We start from the raw sequence: 17,490 nt of genomic DNA, 5'->3' as shown, positions 1-17,490 counted from the left end.
ATCCTGGGGAGGAGCCAGCGCCAAAGAGGTGGACTGCCATCCTATACTCTTTGGGTTCCGTATCCAACTGACCACCCTCCCACCATAGGAACCTTAAGTAGTTGCGGAATTCAGGTGAGACAGAGAATTGATGGAACATCTTTTGAATGTCACAGGTCACGGCCACTGCTTCCTTTCTGAAACGACAGAGTACTCCCACCAAGGAGTTGGTTAAATCAGGACCTGTCAGTAGAGTGTCGTTAAGGGAGATGCCACGGAACTTAGCTGAACAGTCAAAAACAACTCTGAGTTTGTCTGGCTTTCTAGGGTGGTACACCCCATGGTGCGGGATGTACCATACAATATCTCCCTCAGAAGATACAGGGGCTGGTTCAGCGTCACCTTTGCTGATGGTTTCTTCCATAAAGGCTTTGTAGTGATCGAAGTACTGCGTGTGGATCTTTAACTTCTTCTTGAGGTGTTCTAGCCGAATTGTAGCTAGTCTGTTATTATTTGGTAGCGCAGGGGGATTGTTGTCTTTGAAAGGAAGGGGCATCTCATAGTGTCCATCTTCTCTTTGCCTTATAGTGCCACAAAGGAGTTGTACAAAGCGAACATCATCTTGAGACACAAACTTGTCCTCATAGCTCCTTTCACTGAAATCTGACTCCAAGGCCTTGAGCACATCGGTGGCATGGTGACTGGTGGCATTGGCATTTCTTTAACTGCAACTCTGTGCAAAAAGCTTTGGCAGTCTCGTCTGTCGAGGTGTGGGTTGGCTGACCCTATGATGCTCCAGCCGAGGGCGGTTCTTTGGGCAAAGGGTTCAGTTTCGGTACCTGTAATGACCTCTAAAGGAGCTAGTGCAGATGGGCAGTCGTAGCCGATTAATAGTCCCACTTCACAGTGTTGCAGTGGCTGTAGCTTGTTTGCTAGGCGTTTGAGGTGAGGCCACTGAAGTGCTGTTTCCCTTGTAGGGATGTGAGATTTATCGACTGGGATGAAATCCCGAGTGTAGGCTTGCTTTAGCTGCACACAGGTCTCGGAGTTAAATTCACGAACACGGAAGCCGCATGTAGCCTTACTTGCTATAACTGTGTCCACAGATGTCATCGTACTGAGCTTGAGTTGGATCGGTTGAGTGCTCATGTTAAGTTCAGACACTAGATCTTCTAAGATAAAAGTCGTGTCACTTTGTGTGTCAAGAAGCACATACGTTAGGATTTCCTTTTGGGGGTCTGTTGTAGTGGACACAAGGACAGGGACAATGCTAGATGTGGCGGAACTATACCTTGTCAGTGCATGTGCCATAACCTTACGAACATCCTTGGTATCGCCATCTCCTGAGGCTGCTAAGCTGCTCCTTGAGTTTCCTACAGGCACTTGGTCTCTTTCTATGTGTAGACAGGTTGGATGACGTTGGCTACATATGTTACAGGTGTGACGTCCTTTGCAGTCTTTACTTACGTGACCTTTCCTTAGGCATCCAAAACAAAGACGATTTTCCTGAATGAAAACCTTCTTTTCATCAGCAGTTCTTGCTGCAAAGGTTGGGCACTTAACAATACCATGACTATCATCTTCACAGACTGAACAAGGTGGCCTTGGATGTGAGGCTGAGGTTTCTGGTGGGCCAGAGATTAAGGACTTTGTTTGAGCGTGTGTGTTTAGGGCTTTTGCTCTCTTGGGAAATCTCTCGTCTTCAAATCTGTTGTTCATCAGGAAGGGGGAGGCAATGGGGTTGCAAGCTATTCTGGCTTCCTTCTGCATGAACTCCGTGAAACGAGCAAAGGTTGGATACTCTTGAGATTTGTCTAACTCGTTCACTACAATGCGACTCCATCTATGTGCCATGGACTCAGGCAACTTTTTGAGGAGCTTATGATTTTCTTCACAATCGTTGAGGATGGCTAAGCCTTTAACGTGGGGAGTGGCTTCGGCGCAACTTTGCAGAAAATCTGCAAACTCTCTGAGCGCTGCGGGGTCATTTGCAGCTACCTTTGGCCATTTTGTGAGTTTGTCCCTAAAAGCTCTTTGGATGATGAATGGATTTCCATATCTGTCCTGTAGCACGTTCCAAATGCCCTTATATGCGTCTTCAGTGTTTCGGTAGAAGAATCCTTCAACTGCTCTGCGTGCCTCCCCTGCAAGATAACTCTTTAGGTATAGCATTTTTTCACACACAGGGAGGGGCTTCTGGCCGATAAGTGCCATAAAGGATGTCTTCCAATCCAAGTACTCTAAGGGGTCACCGGTAAACGTGGAGGGTTCTGGTACAGGCAGACGATTAAGAATAAGTGAGCTTGCAAGCGCTTGGGTTAGACTCACCTCCTCTTGATTTCTCAACATCTCAGGGGGTCTTTGCTGAGATTGAAATGGCAGGGCTCTTGGATACAGTGGAGTTTGAAGATCAGTATTTAGGTAGTCGGGCAGCATTATGTTGTCGACCTCTTGATTGCAACTTTCAACATTATCAAAGGCATTGTATGCTTTGACTCGTGCTGCTGCTACCTTTACTTCCTTTGACGCTTGTAGCCGTTGTAGCTTTGTTTTCTCCTCCTCTAGTCTTAATTTAACCTCTGCCTCTTTAAGCTTCCATTCACTCTCCAGCTTAATGAGTTTTGTTTGTTGTTCATGTATTTTTTCCATTGCATTGGCCTGTTCTAGCTTAGCTGCAAGATCTGCTTCTGCGTCTGCACGTTTACTAGATACCTGGAGGTGGCTTTTGAGTTTGAGCTTTCTGAGGGGGATGAAATTACTGTTTCTGTTTCTGTTTTTCCAAAGACAGACTCATACTCATTCTTATTTAGCGTCATCCTCACTCTTTCCTTTTCCTTACTTTCATTAAATGTCTCGTCTATGTTCTCTAGACGTTTGCTTATGAGCTCAAACATTTCGTCTGTTAGAGTGCCACATGCATCCATTCTTTGAACAATAACTGGGGTAGTAGTATGGTTGCGGCGAATTGGTTCATAATGTTGTTGCACTATGGCGTGTTTAGCTTTAATGTCTCTTTCAATTGTATCAAGATCTTCAGGTGAGCAGAGAGCCTTTAATTTTACTCTGGTTTCTCTTGCTAACTGCTTCCACGAGTCATAGGCTTTGTTGAATGCCTTTTCGTTTTTCTTTGCTTCCTGTTCTTGCATCTCTAGGCCCTTTTCTGTTAAACTTCGTTCTCGTGAGTTGGACCTCCCCTGTTTGTCTTCCGGGGGGGCAGTCTGGTTCTTCAGCAGGTGTTAACATTTTGATGGTCTGATATATTAGTTTGCTCCTTGAAGTGTTTTAATGTCTGGACTTACATTTGGATGAGTGGTGACTTTAACTTTACGCAAGTACTACTAAATAACACTCAAACGTAGACATTTACACCTTATGAACACCTCAAGATTAGCAAAACAATATGCACAAAAAGGGCAAAATGTTATGGACAAAAATACTGCTGGTACTTCACAATCAGACCTTTAAAATAATGAGCTTCAACAGTTAGGGTTTCATGAGATAACAATTATTTCGGACTTGATCATGGACATTAAAGCCATCAAATTAACAACATTCAAACCACGCATTTAACCTTTACAATGAACTTGGTTGTTTAACCGTTCTTAAACTCTTAGGTTGCCAGAGTCTGTTTTTTAAGTTCTCTTACCACATCACCTTTGATTATGTGTACAGTGTCTCTTGATGCAGCTGAGGCGCCTGTGGGAATGTGTGCAGGACATCGGGCGATGTCTTATTTACAGTATTGAAGATGTCCGCACATCGAAGTTGGACGTCCAGATGCAGCGTTGAGGGTCCGTGGAAGAGGATTCGTCGTGGTCGAGTTTCACTGTAGCAGCCCTTGACACGAAATAACCGGAGAGTCTCTGACGGGTGCAACCTTTTATTCTTTTGTTCCTTTGTTGCTATGGCACCGTGAAACTAGAAAAAGTAACATAAAATGGTTGCACTTTTACACAAATATATTAAGATCAGGGCAGTACAATGTTCACAAATAAAAGAATGACAGAAAACATATTTCAGGACAACAACGAAAACTTAAACGTGTGCATTATCTGCTTAACTTACATAAAGACACCAAAATTAAACATAATCACACTAAAAGCATACAATAAACCAACATACCTCGCTCCGCTTGCCAAGGGTGCAAGACGAGGGTAAATTGAGCGAGAAAAGTTGAATTCACCGGACATTCATGGGTCTGGCCGTTAGCTTGCTTCATACACTATTTACGGACATACAACGGCATAGAAATGCGACCGGTATAAGACACATGAACTATAAAAATTACACAGAAAATGTTTCAATATGAACCCAACATTTATAACCAAAATACAGGCATTAAGACATTAAACTTACGTTTTCGACGCGACTACATACGAGACACGCATCGCCGTGAATGCTGCTGTGCGCCTTTAAAAGGGTACCGGGTGAAACGTAAATAAAAGGTTCCGGGCGCAATACAGGTCGATACACAATAGGTCCGTTACAACTTAAATGTCCAAAATACTCTAAGCTATTCATGAGAACGGCAATATTTTGCTCCTAACAGTAACTTTGATGCACAATAATTTCAAAATCTCTTACTTTCAAAAGTTATGGCTAGATAGACAATGTTCGTGGTATTTGTTACCGAATTTGCTATAACATAAACAGGCAATTGCTGTGTGTTAGCTGTACAACTATGCTGAAATGACGTTTTTTGACAGGTGACCGGTCACCAACGGTGAAGAATCTCCTCCAAAAGCCAAGATGAGAGAGTGGTCTCAAGATAAGAAACTCCAGAAAGTGATAAAGGAGAGGGATGCTCTTCGCAAACAACTGGCATGTAAGGTTCAACAAGCCTACATTTTCGGTGTATGACACAAAAATGTATACAGTGTCAGTCAAACATATACCTGGTGGTATTCCAAGTAGGAGGTTAAGTGGTACACCTGGTTAGTTAAGTTAGAGGAAGTGGTAAACCTCCTTATAGTAGCCTGCTGGCTTTCTGTAGTTAAGAGAATGGAGACTCCAGACTCTTCTATTATCATATTTACCACTACCTCTAGCTTTACTTACCCTGGTTCGACACTTAACCACCTAATAGTAACCACCTAATAGTAACACATCCCAGGTCTAGGGTTATTTTGACTTTCCACAAAATATTACCTTTGTTGGAACAAAAAGGAAGAAATGGTATTCTGTACAAGGCATCAGCAACATCAGTTTAATCTTTGTTTTTTTGTACTGTCTAGACCTGTCTAAAGCTCCTAGAGAAGAACAATCTTCAGAGGAGGACACTGCCTCCTGCTCATCATTGTCTTCAATGAGCCGGTCCTCCACCTGTCCTTCTTCCTCCTCCTCAGATGAGGAGATGAAACGAAAGGGCAAGGGAAAACTCAGACTTTCAAAGGCAAAGAACAAAATAAAGAAGGCCAGGAAGCACCACAAAGTGACTGATGTCCGCAAAAGAGGTAAAACTCTAGTAAAACGTTGAATCTATACTTTATGGAGCAAATTATTTTTCCACCTCCCCTTGTCTTCAACATTTGAGATTTACCTTTCTCCAGGTCATTCAGCCTTTCTCTGAGTTTGACCAGAGAGGTTAAAAGTGAAGCGAGAAGCACAAATGTCTGTTCAATTCTGTGTTCTATTTTCAGAAGGGGGAGGGGGGGAAATCCCAGAGTCGAGCCCTCATACCTCATACAGAAGTTAAAGGCCCACTATTGAACTTCGGGAATTTCTTCGCTGTTTTCTTTGTTTTGGCACACACATTTCTCTACACAGCGCCCCCTACAGCTTCGTAGTAGATATTTTACAACACTGTCGTAACAACTCGTTGACGACCCTTCCCCATGCACTTCTAAGCGAGCCATGTGCATTTGTTTTCAAAGAAGCCGGCGAATGCGTGGAGCCATGTCCGAAGTAAATGTTCATAAAGTGTAGGCAAGGTTATACATTTTTAAAATGGTGTATTTGTATTGCAATAAACATAAAGCCATCCTTTTTATAGTTGACGGGGAGAATTTATATCCTAGATTATAATTGTTTTATCTTAGGTTGAACAGAACAATCAGTGTGAGAGTGTTGGCCAACATAATAATCTAAATAAACAAGAACCTGGATTCGGGGATTCAGTCTGTATCTGGGGGACGAGACAGACGAACAGCAAAACACCAATGGAAACAAAGGTGTTTATATGGTTGCAACCAAGCAAGCTAGAAACATACAGGGCTCACAACAAAACGGTTGAGAAAACAATTTTTACAGGGCTCACAACAAAATGGTTGAGCAAACACATTTGTACAGAGACTATCAACATCAAGAATACCACGAGGACAAAGTTCACCCAAGGGTACTTTCAATTTCAAAAGCAACACGGCCAAGTCGGAGTCTGATTTGAAGTCTTCTTTTTCTTTCAGTTCACGCTATTCCTGAAAAGCTTGCCCAAAATTTACTCGTGTCTGGCCTCTCTGTCGGTCAGTCTCCCTTTCCTCTTCTTCTGTTCCTCCGACATTGGGTTTCTCTGTCTCTTTTTAGTCGGCTGATCTATGATGAATGTAACAATCCCTTAGTTACTTGTGTTTATATCGAGCCGGTTCCGTGTTTGGGGGTCTGTGCCGCAAAGCAATTCGTTACTTCGCAAGACCCGAGACTCCCGCGAGAGTGGGCGGCGGGTCGCCGGCAGAAACATTCATTTTCTCCGACAAGATGCGCAAGGGGGAGTTGAAACAACGAACAATCGAACAAAAATGTATAATGGAACCATCGCAATGACTCCTAGCCTGTTATATTAAGGTAAATCAAGCCAAAAAAGTTGCATAGTTCCCCTTTCACTCGTGTCTGATCTCTTTTCTGGTCCATTCTTCTTTTGTTCCACCGACAGTCGCCTCTTGGGTCCCTTATCAGTCGATTGATCCATGATGAATGCAACAATTGCCTCGCAACTGGCTGTTTATATCTAGCCGGTGCCATGTTTGGGTGTGTGTCTGTGCCGTGAAGCATTTTCGAAACTACAATCTGACTACATTTTCGAGGATACTTCCGCTGCGTCACATCCGGAAATTTAGTCGTCCAAAAGAAGAAAGGTGAGTTTTAATCGAAATGTGCATCTTGACAATTACGCACAATTACGCACGGGCCAAAAATATATTTTAACCTATTTATATTATGCGGAATTATGTGAAATGTTAGCAATGACGAGTACACTACTATGTTGTCCGGTATATTGCATAAAAACAAGAGTAAGTTCAATCGTTTATTTTTGGATAATGAAATAATGAAATGTGGCGATTGTCTATTCTGATAAAACATGGAACTATACTCTCATTCCAGCATAGTAAATTAGGACATTTGCTGACACATCTGAAAATAGTCCCTCCATGTGTTAAAAGGATTATCAGGAGTGAATCAACCCGTAGCCCTGTTGTTTGAGGCTGCCGAGTGCTGTCAATAGGTATCAGAACGACAGCAATAGTTACAACGTAGACCAGATGCGGGCATATGAAAACGAAACTCACATGCCCTCAGTAGTTAGCGTTGGCTGCCGTTTCACTATTTGGTCTACCGTGCATGGAATTCTGTCGTTCTCATGCCAGCACTTGGCAATGCGAAACAACAGGGCTACAGGTTGATTCACTCCGCATAATCCCTTTAAATCAAGTAGTGCAAACCACGGTATTGATCACCATGTTCATTCTCTGTTGGTACACTTTGTAATTACTGAAGTATTGGGAAAATATCAGATTTCTTAGTTACGTTTGAGCAAGATGCTAATGGGGGAGATAATGGTCTAATCTGATTCAATGATCTATGGTTGGCTGGAGCCAAAAATGCTACCGTCAGACTCAGAACGGCTGGATGAACTGGAGAAAGGTCAATCTCAATTAGGCTACTTAACTCGAGGGAAAGTGGAAACTGGTGTAATTCCCCAAATGGTGACGTATCCCTTTAATTCTACCCTAACATAAAGTGGACCAACTATTTAAAGGAGCTAGGTGGAATTCTGTCTTGTCTTGTATGCTCCCACATAATAATACAATAAGCATTTCAACTCATAGCACTGTTGTGAACACACATTTTTATGTACCGTCCATAATGTAGTTTTTCTTTATGATTTGCTCCTTGCAGCCCGTGGCCCTTTTGAAGTGATAAGAAGATACAAGAAGGTCCTGAAAGCATACAATCGGGGCTTGAAATTGTCGGCTTCCTGTGCATACGCAGGGGTGAACGAACTCACAGTCAGGTCCACGGCAAGCATTGCAGAGCTGGCAACAGCGTCACCTGCCGAGTTCACAAAGCTCCTCGATAAAACCAAACAGGCAAAGCTGAAAGATGTAGCAAATTTATGCGAAAACTACATTAAAGGTGATGCTCAGGTTCAGACAAAAATAGATGACTTAAAAAGTCAATGCAAATTAATCCCGTATGCAAAGAGAGCATAATTATTATTTTTTACCCGTTCGTGTTGTTTTTTTCAAGTGTGGTTAAGAAATATTGCCTGTCTCTCACTCAGTCTTTCCCTCACTTTCTTGTGCTCTGTCTCACTGTCTTTCTCTCTTTTTCTCACGCTCTGGTTGAACCCCTCTCTCTTTCTCTGTTTATTTGATATACCATTTTATACATTCTGTTGGCATTCTAGTTTGATCATCTTTTTTGATCAGTTTAATGATCAGTGTTCCAGTAGACCATCAGGTTAACTATCAGTGGTCAGTGTTCCAGTAGAAAACAAAAAGCTATTGGTGAGTTCTTTGAGAGTTCTTTGTTAGAGAGTTATAAATAAAGTATTTTCATCCCCCTTCCCAACAGTGTGTGCTGAGATCATTCATTTCCAGTGTGAGAGTTAAAATATTTGCTATCGTTAATAAATGTTATAATAAATATTTGTAAATAATTTATAATTACTGTTCCAACTTTATTATAAGGGTCCCCAATACTAATAGTTATATATTACTAATATATTAATTAAGCTTAACCAACTTGATTATAAGGGTCCCCTGATAGTTATATATTACTAATATATTAATTAAGCTTAACCAACTTTATTATAAGGGTCCCCCATACTGATAGTTATATATTACTAATATATTAATTAAGCTTAACCAACTTTATTATAAGGGTCCCCCATACTGATAGTTATATATTACTAATATATTAATTAAGCTTAACCATCTTCATTGTAAGAGTCCTATGAGGAGTGGTTCATATTGGGATAGGCAGAAGCACAGTTTAATAACAATTAGTTAAATAATAATATGTCATTAACTTTTATATTAACATATAGTTTGTAAATAAACATTTAACATTTAAATAATGTAAGAAATAACTGTTAATTTGTGCCAAAAATACATTTAGTTAACTATTAATACATATTAATACAATATTAGTTAATAGATTGTTTTCTATTTGTTAAAACATTAACATACAGATTGTATGCAAACAACTAATATTTAATTAATGATGGAAAAACTATTAACTTGTGCCAAATAGATATTTTAGTAACAATTAACAAATATTAACAAAGGGTTAGGTAATGACTAGTTTGCTATTTATTATGGCACCTTATTATAAAGTGTTACCCATAATTCTCTACACTTAGAATTATTATGCCCTTTGAAATGTTATCAAGTGTTGTGAACATTGCTTACATTACATAGTTTGACTGTTGCTGACCCCTGTCACTTGTAAGTTTTGACGGCTGAGCATTGCCATCCATTTCTTCCTGCGCTCTTGGTCCTTGGGGAAGCCATACATGATGTGGTAACCCTTCTCGGACCGATTGGAGCATCCAAACGCTGCACAGCCAACCATGGTATGACCATTGATCTAAACCAATTTTGAATTTGCTCAGGGCTATTATAAGTATTGTAATGGCATAAAGTATAGTATATTTGCAATGTTATATGTTAATGGTTTGCCCTAAGTATATAGTGTTCCCTGCTGTGTCCATTGTTGAATCTGTTCACACAATCGCACTCACTTGTTCGTGTCACACTAATTGTTTAATTAAAAAAAATACTATTTCATTCATCCAAGCGTAATGAGTTGTTATTCTTTGATATATTTGATACTTTGTGTGGCTCATATCTGAAAATGATCATGATAAAACATCTTGAATACTTTGATTTCAATACAGATGTGGGGTAAAAGTTAAGGTTAAGCCAGTATGCTAACACGAACGTGAAGCTTTCCCTCAAACTTAAAAACGTATGTAAGTAATACTTATAGATAGCTTTCAGTTGTCCCCCTACCACTCTAAATATAAAACTGACATTAACAAATATGCAATAATGCCATAACAGTCAGACAAATACTTGTATGTGTTTTTTTCATTCATATTTATTTACCATTCAATATTGAAATCTCTGCTGTCGTCCCATAGAATAACATTGACTGCGCGGCCTGTTTGGAACTATTGAGGCTTACATAAACCACGTGACAACCACGTGACCACCCTGTCGGCGAGATCATAGCGTGTCGCAACTCTGGCTCTGGGGCCATGGTGGGGTCGTAGCCACGCCCACTTTGGTTTCCGCGGGAAACTGAGACTTTACTATTCTGAAAGTAGGGGGACGGGAAAATATGAACAGTAGGGTAGTCTATATTAGGTGAAGGCACACAGCCTGCTCGTTAGAAATACTAATCGAAACGTATAAATATATTTTATGAACGTAAATATGCATATTAAATGCATCCAGTTGAACTGACTGAATGCAAGAGCAAAAATCCATAGCGTGCTACACCCCTCCTCCCAGCCGTGGACTGTGACTTGGGCTGTTCATTAAACCCTTCGTAGCCCATTCATTTTCAACAAACACGGGGAACTTTATTTGATCCGTTAAGACCAACGCCAATGCAACAATGACTTTAACGTCAGAGGTAAGTGTTCAAGTATAATCGAAAACGTCTCAAATCTCCCCTTCATGGTTGTGCTGAACTATTGGCATGAATTGTCAAATTTCCCAATATAGCTAACATATTCAAAGTGGTTCGGCTAACGTAAGCTAAATTGTTGCAACTTTTCTGTCCATAATGATTGCCGATGTGTGTCAAATGACGAATTAGAATTTCTACTCTGACGATGAGCAATTGGCTGGGTCCAGTGAGATGTCTTTGTTACCTGCGCCCCATCTTGATACAACTAGGTCCATAAAGGCTCTGTTGTTTCGCACTACCGATGCACTCGCTCTGACATTTCATTACTTGCTGCAGAAATGGAGTGAAAATAGTGTCTCTGATGCTAGTGTTATCTCCCGCTTTTGAGATCAATCCAAGAAAATGTTTCTGAATCTGAAACCAATCAAGTTTTCAAGTCAAATCAAGTCTTCAACCACATTTATACATTATTCATTTAAAATAGACTCTCAGTGTCTCTGCCTTTTCCGTGCCATGAGTAGTAGTAGTAGGGTTGATGATAGCAATGCAATGCAAAAGGCCAATGTTATGTCTCGTGTCTTCAGACGTGTTACAAGTCAAAGTTCATCACTGCGGAGCTGGCGCGTCTGTTTAGCCAGTCAGACGACGAAGAGGATTTTGAAGGGTTCAGTGAAGAGGAAGAGGTGGAGGAGAGCGAACAGCTCACCAAACCCTCAAAGCATAAGGTAGGAGTGGATCAACGCGTTTCCCACTTTGTCAATAGGAACAGGTTATCTAGCAGTATCACAGTGTGTGTTTGTTGGTCATTTCTAGATTGTTGAGTCAGAAGGCAGCGACATAGACACAGGCTTCTACTCTGATGACGAGGCCGCCCAACCAAGGAGAAGTCTCTGTGTGGCTTTAAAGTATGTGTCTTTCTGTCTCTATTTAATATCCGTGACAAACTGGTGTGCGTGTGTGTGTGTCAACCTATAGTTCCACATGTCCAAAACATAACTCATAATTTCTCCAGGTTCCCTTCAAAGAAAGCCCCCACACCCAAACCGGAGCTCCCTGAGAAGAAGATGAAGGCCAAGGAGCTGGGGGCGGTGGCAGCACCTCCTCTCAGGAGAGCTAGTGTAAGGAATAAACTGAAGGAGGTGGTGGTGGTGGTGGCGGCAGCAGCCCCCCCCCCCCCCTCCTCTCGCAGGTGGGCCAGAGAGAGGAAGAAAGAGGAGGAGGTGAAGTTGGATGAGGTCGACAACGACAGAAAAGAGGAGGACCTGTGTCTGAGCTTAAAGAAACGGGACAAGAACATCATGGAGAACAAAGCCATGGTAAGTATCCCAAAGGAATTGATTTGTTCTTTGTTGTACCGAAAATCGATTGGTAATGTGTATGAATACCTCAGTTTACCGAAGACCAGGGAAATCATTGCAGAAGATTCAACCCTAAGGCCATTTGTCCAATTCCCCCTGGGTTGTGTCACAGTTGCTAAGATAACACACCCTGGTTCAAGGTTGATTTGCTCTCTCCCTCGTCTATGCTGCTTTATATACACGGTTTGGGCAGATGTAGAATGAGATATTTTTCAGTTTGTTGTACACTGCCACACTAGTCTACACAAAGGCTTTCAACGCGGTACCCTTCGTTCGGGATTCTCTAACTGTGGCTCCAGAACGGATGGTGACTGTGACCCTCTGTATGTCCTTGCTGTCCCTTTTTTAGCTCGCCCAGCTGTTTGCCGAACTGAGCACCATCGCCGAACTGACATCACTCGACACTCTGCAGGTGAGCGTTGCCAGGCAACACCGCAACCACCGTTCCACGACGGTGGGTTACGGATGGGAACCGTTAATGGGGTCGCTACGGAGATGCCCCTCGCATGGATCTGTGACTCATTGAGCCCCCACGTTGGTGACCGTTGTTTGGTTGACATTGTTCCATCTCCCTCAGAGGAGGAAGAGCGCCACGGGCCAGACAGCCAGCCCCCGCAAGCGCAGGTTGGAGTCCCAGGCCGGCTCGGAGAGACGCAACCCGGCCCGCAAGGCCCGCCCACGAGAGCACTTTGGGGTGGAGGAGAAGCCTGAGTCCCCCAGGGGAGGTGGGCACGGCCCCAGGACCGTAGACATCAGGAGACTGGTGGAGGTGTGTGTGTGTGTGTGTGTTAAAAGTATCTGCTAAATAGGGCCGTAACGATACGCGTATCAAAACCGAAATCGAGACACGATCCTGTCAATAAACGATCCACCGATTATTGACAGGATGGGTACATTATTCTACCGGAAGCGTTCGCCTTTTCACTAGACACACGCTACCGCTCTCCTCGCTCGTCCGCTCGCTCGCTCGCTCGCTCGCTCACGTCACTCACACACACGCATAAGCACACTGCCATTCTCGCGCCCACACATACGCTACTCGTAACACATGCCTCGTTATTGCAACGTTCATGTTGGGCGTTCAAGTTTTTTTCCATCTATTGACGTTAGGCTATTAAACATGTTGCATTCTATACGGCCTGATTATGTCATTATTTAAGCTACATAGCCTAATAAGAAGCGCTAATAGGATATTTGACTAAACTAACCAAACTAGTTGAGGGTTTTTGCCTAGCTGCAAGCAACCTCCAACTGCAATCTTTGGTTATTTATTTAGCTATACTTTAATATTCTTTCTGTTCAAATCTGTTCAGTGTTCCAAATTATTTCTTATTAAATGTTACATTAAGTTAATTGTTATACAAGTGTTGTTTAAATAAAATGCTTTTTAAATTTAAAAAAATCGTGGGATGTATCGCACAGTGGGTCGAAAATCGTGATACAAACCGAATCATGAGTTGGTGTTTCGTTACAGCCCTACTGCTAAATGATCAGGGCGAAGAGGAGAATAGGCATGAGAAATATACAGAGTCATGGCGCTGGCTGTTGCTGAGCCGTTATGGGCTCAGGGCGCTGCAAGGCCCTTTGGATACAAGCGCCCCCCAGATGGCCTGTGTATGTATGGCGTAAAGTGCGACCTGAGGGGGGTTTGCTTCAGGTCAATGAGGACGGCGTGAAGATCGCCAAGAAAAGGCGGGTGAGCGGAGGCTACAAGAGGGGCCGATACGTGGTGCGCTCCGTGGACGAGATCACCCCGGAGGACCTGAACAACATCGCCTTCCGAGCAAAAGACAAGATCTGGGACAAGGACCGCGTGAGTCGCTGCTGCAACAACCACCCTGGTCCTTTTTAATGTTTTAATGTTGTATCCTGCTTGGATTTCAAGGTTTCAAAGTAAAAGTCCCCGCATAGAATTCTTGTGCATTATTGACCAAGCGATATGCTTACCAATATGTGGACTTGTGGAGGGGGGGATGGACTTGTATTTTATTGGATCAGCTGGTGACAGTGTTTCTGTGTGCCACCTTGTGGTGGAAGGCCTGGCTGATCAGAGTCTGTCTCGGGTTTGTGTGGTATCCAGGGAAGTTCCTGTCACCAGTGTCGACAGAAGACCCTGGACACTAAGACGGTGTGTCGTAGCGGGTCCTGCGTGGGGGTCAAAGGTCATTTCTGTGGGCCATGTCTGAAGAACCGCTACGGCGAGGACATCCGCGAGGTCCTGCTGGACCCGGTCAGTAAAACACCTGCACACCCTTCATGATCGACTACTGGGAATCTACTGAGTGTTTGGACTGGAGCCGAGTGGTTTCAGGGCTGGCAAGGGCCTTTCCCTTGACTCACAAATGACCAAAGGTAGTATTTTAAAGGCACAAAATAAACACACTATTTAGTTGTATTTTATTTAATGTTTTTAGAATAAACTCTGTTTCCCATACATAGACTAATGTGTGGCGCAGCGCCACAGAATCAAAGCGCAAAAATTGATTTGTCTTTTTTTTTAAAAATATAAATATCGTTCCATTCATTCATCTCCGCATAGCACTCTTTCTCCCTGTCATTCTTCAGCGTCCCTCCGAGAGAAGGCTCGGCTAGAGCGGTTCGCCGGCAATTTATCCTATGGAGTGAGCACCTTTACTGCTGGAAAGGACAAAACGGCGTATATAACTCGCTTCGGACTAGTGCCTTTCATCTGAAACGAGCTAATCTGCAGCGTCAACAAGGCTGATTTTGTTTTGATGTTTGATGAGACGTTGAACCACGCCACTAAAAGCAAGCAACTTGACGTGCACGTCCGATATTGGGTCGGAGATCAAGTGCATTCCCGGTACTTGGGCTCGCAATTCATGGGGCCCCACATATATGGGGGTAAAAGGGATGATGATACATAATATTTTTTAGACAATATGCAGAATCTTTTCACTTACGAATTAACACGGTCGGCTATTTTTGCCAGCACGGCACCCTAGCCATATTATGGGCAACCCCTTGGCTGTGATTTGAACTTTGAATTCCTCGTAGGAGTTCATAATAATACATTGCTCGCCTTGGATGAAATACACCGCTCTTGAGCGATTTATTTTGCATAAGGGTGAGTCAAATGACGTGATAAACACACCTTTTATGTGAACGCGCATTGAACGTAAAGCGGAAAACCTGGTTCAACTAATTGAATCTAAAGTGAGCGTCGTGGTACCATTTAACTGTGATTGCGAGTTGCGGCTCTGTCGAGCCAGGTTTTCCCAAGAAAGCCTTGGTATGTTCAACGAGGTTTGTGGTATACCCCCCAGGTCTTACCATAAATACGTGACACCCAAATTAAAAATCAACACTTTATGTTCAATAAACAGAAAGAAAGTAAACTTGAATGAGTCCCATTGAGTGACACACATGCTATGCTTTGGTTGTAATACAGCGGGATCCCCCCCACCATCGTGGGTTTAAGGTCTTAAATTTCATTCAAGGTGGTATTAAAAAGTCTTCAATTTGTCTTGCTGAAACCTGCAGATACCCTGAGTGGTATAATGAGCACATACCACAGCCTGGCGTGATCTATTGCTTAAATATACTACGGTGTTAGACCCCCAAGCCGTTCTGCTGGCAATTTTAATTCGCTCTGCAGCAGAGGCTGGAGATCGGGAAGATTACTGCCATTTCTAGACTCAAGGCACAGCAATCATACCCATTCATTTTTAGAAATGACTGTGTCTGATCAAAACCTGCCCATACAAGATAAATGTTTCTGATTGGGAAAGGCCTGCTGGAAATCTGTCTTCAACGGGAGTGGTGCCTGAGCTCAGACGTCCAGTTCCCAGGCTTATGATGGCCTATTGAAATCCACGGTACCTGACATGATGCAGACCTCTACCTGTTCGCTTCTCTCTCAGACCTGGGCCTGCCCGCTGTGCCGCGGGGTGTGCAACTGCAGCCTGTGTCGCAAGAGGGAGGGTCGCTGTGCCACGGGCATCCTGGTCGGGCTGGCCCGCTACAACGGCCACGACAATGTCCACCAGTACCTGGAGAGGTAGGGACTCTGACCCATTAAAAATAAAAAATAAAGTGTGTCTTTGAGGGAGAACCTTGGTAGTTTCTGTAGCCAGAGGAGACAATGACACACAGGACAGAATCCTGAGGGAGGAATCAGACACGCATGATCTCCAGGTTTCCCCACAAGTGCAAGCAGAAGAAACATGGCCTGGAGTTGACTTTTCATGTGTCCCACAGCATTCAGAAGGAGCTGCAGTAGAGGGAGGAGGATCCCCCCCCCCCCCCCCCCCCCACTGGATACTGGAACCAACCCTGACAGACGGACCGTTCTTGACGGTTATTATTTTTTCTTGTTATATGCACAAGTTAAGTGTTGTAAGTGCTATTATGTCAACATGTTGGTGAATGTAATTTGCTACATGCCTACACTGTAAATGTGTTATTACTGTAAGAAGAGCAGGGATTGTTGTGTAACTCTTTTAACTTGACTAAGTTGTACTTTTGTCCCTTCTATGGTAGTTTTTTTGAGTTTTAAATGATGCAACTGGCTTTACTTTGTTCAAGCTGTTTTATACTGAATACACTTTAAGGTTTTAATAAAGGATAGCATAGAAAAAAGTATTGGACTATTGTATCAATGGAACGATTTCATCAGTCATTGTCTTGTCTTTTAGTTTAATGTTAACTTGATGAAAGGCAAATGGTAACTAATAATCCCTTGACATTCTGCTAATGGGCATACTTGGTTAACAGTGAAACCAAAATGTGTTTCTTTGCTAGAATGTCATGAGCTGGCCCAAGGCTCTTCCTTCCCAAAAACAAGCCATTCATTTACACATGGTTGGTTAGCTTTGTCTATCAAATAGAATTGGATGTAATGCCACTATTTACCAACAGGGGTTGCTCTTACCATTGACATCAGTGCTTCAGGGTTCAGATCAGAAAACTATCATGCAGAAAGCAATTTATTTCTGTGCTGGGTGCCCTGCTGAAGTAGGGTGACGCTAGTAAATGCATGAGTATATGCATCAAATTGAACACAAACGGCAAGCCAATAAAAAAAATAACATGAGATTTGGAAGCATATCCACATAAGGAATGTAGATACTCTGGAGGGACCGCCTCTGTAGGACACAGCTAGGTCCGCTCATAACCGTGACCAAGGAGCTGGGAGAAGTACTTGTGTTTGTCAGGTACATCACAATACGGCAAGAATGTCTCTTACCAGAGGCTCTGTGCTGTTGCTGGAGACCAGGGGGTCAGAAGATGGTCCACTGTCAGATGGCTCAGCATGGGGTTCACTTCATTCCCATGG

The 17,490-nt window shown here is 42.9% G+C and overlaps 1 protein-coding gene across 1 annotated transcript; it reads left to right on the top strand.

The window, feature by feature from the left end:
* Nucleotides 1-10,550: 10,550 nt before the first annotated feature.
* cdca7b (cell division cycle associated 7b) lies at nt 10,551-16,818 on the top strand. The gene is made up of 10 exons (XM_056582107.1): nt 10,551-10,836; nt 11,418-11,558; nt 11,647-11,738; nt 11,846-12,149; nt 12,541-12,603; nt 12,769-12,960; nt 13,849-14,004; nt 14,272-14,421; nt 16,076-16,212; nt 16,413-16,818. The coding sequence occupies exons 1-10, from the start codon at nt 10,819-10,821 to the stop codon at nt 16,432-16,434; spliced, it is 1,275 nt and encodes a 424-aa protein (XP_056438082.1). The 5' UTR covers nt 10,551-10,818; the 3' UTR covers nt 16,435-16,818.
* The last annotated feature ends 672 nt before the right edge of the window (nt 16,819-17,490 follow it).

The sequence above is a fragment of the Gadus chalcogrammus genome, chromosome 22 (assembly GCF_026213295.1).
Source record: "Gadus chalcogrammus isolate NIFS_2021 chromosome 22, NIFS_Gcha_1.0, whole genome shotgun sequence".
Classification (NCBI taxonomy): Eukaryota; Metazoa; Chordata; class Actinopteri; order Gadiformes; family Gadidae; genus Gadus; species Gadus chalcogrammus.
Note: the sequence above shows the minus strand (reverse complement) of the source record. Positions and strands in the feature narration are given on the sequence as shown.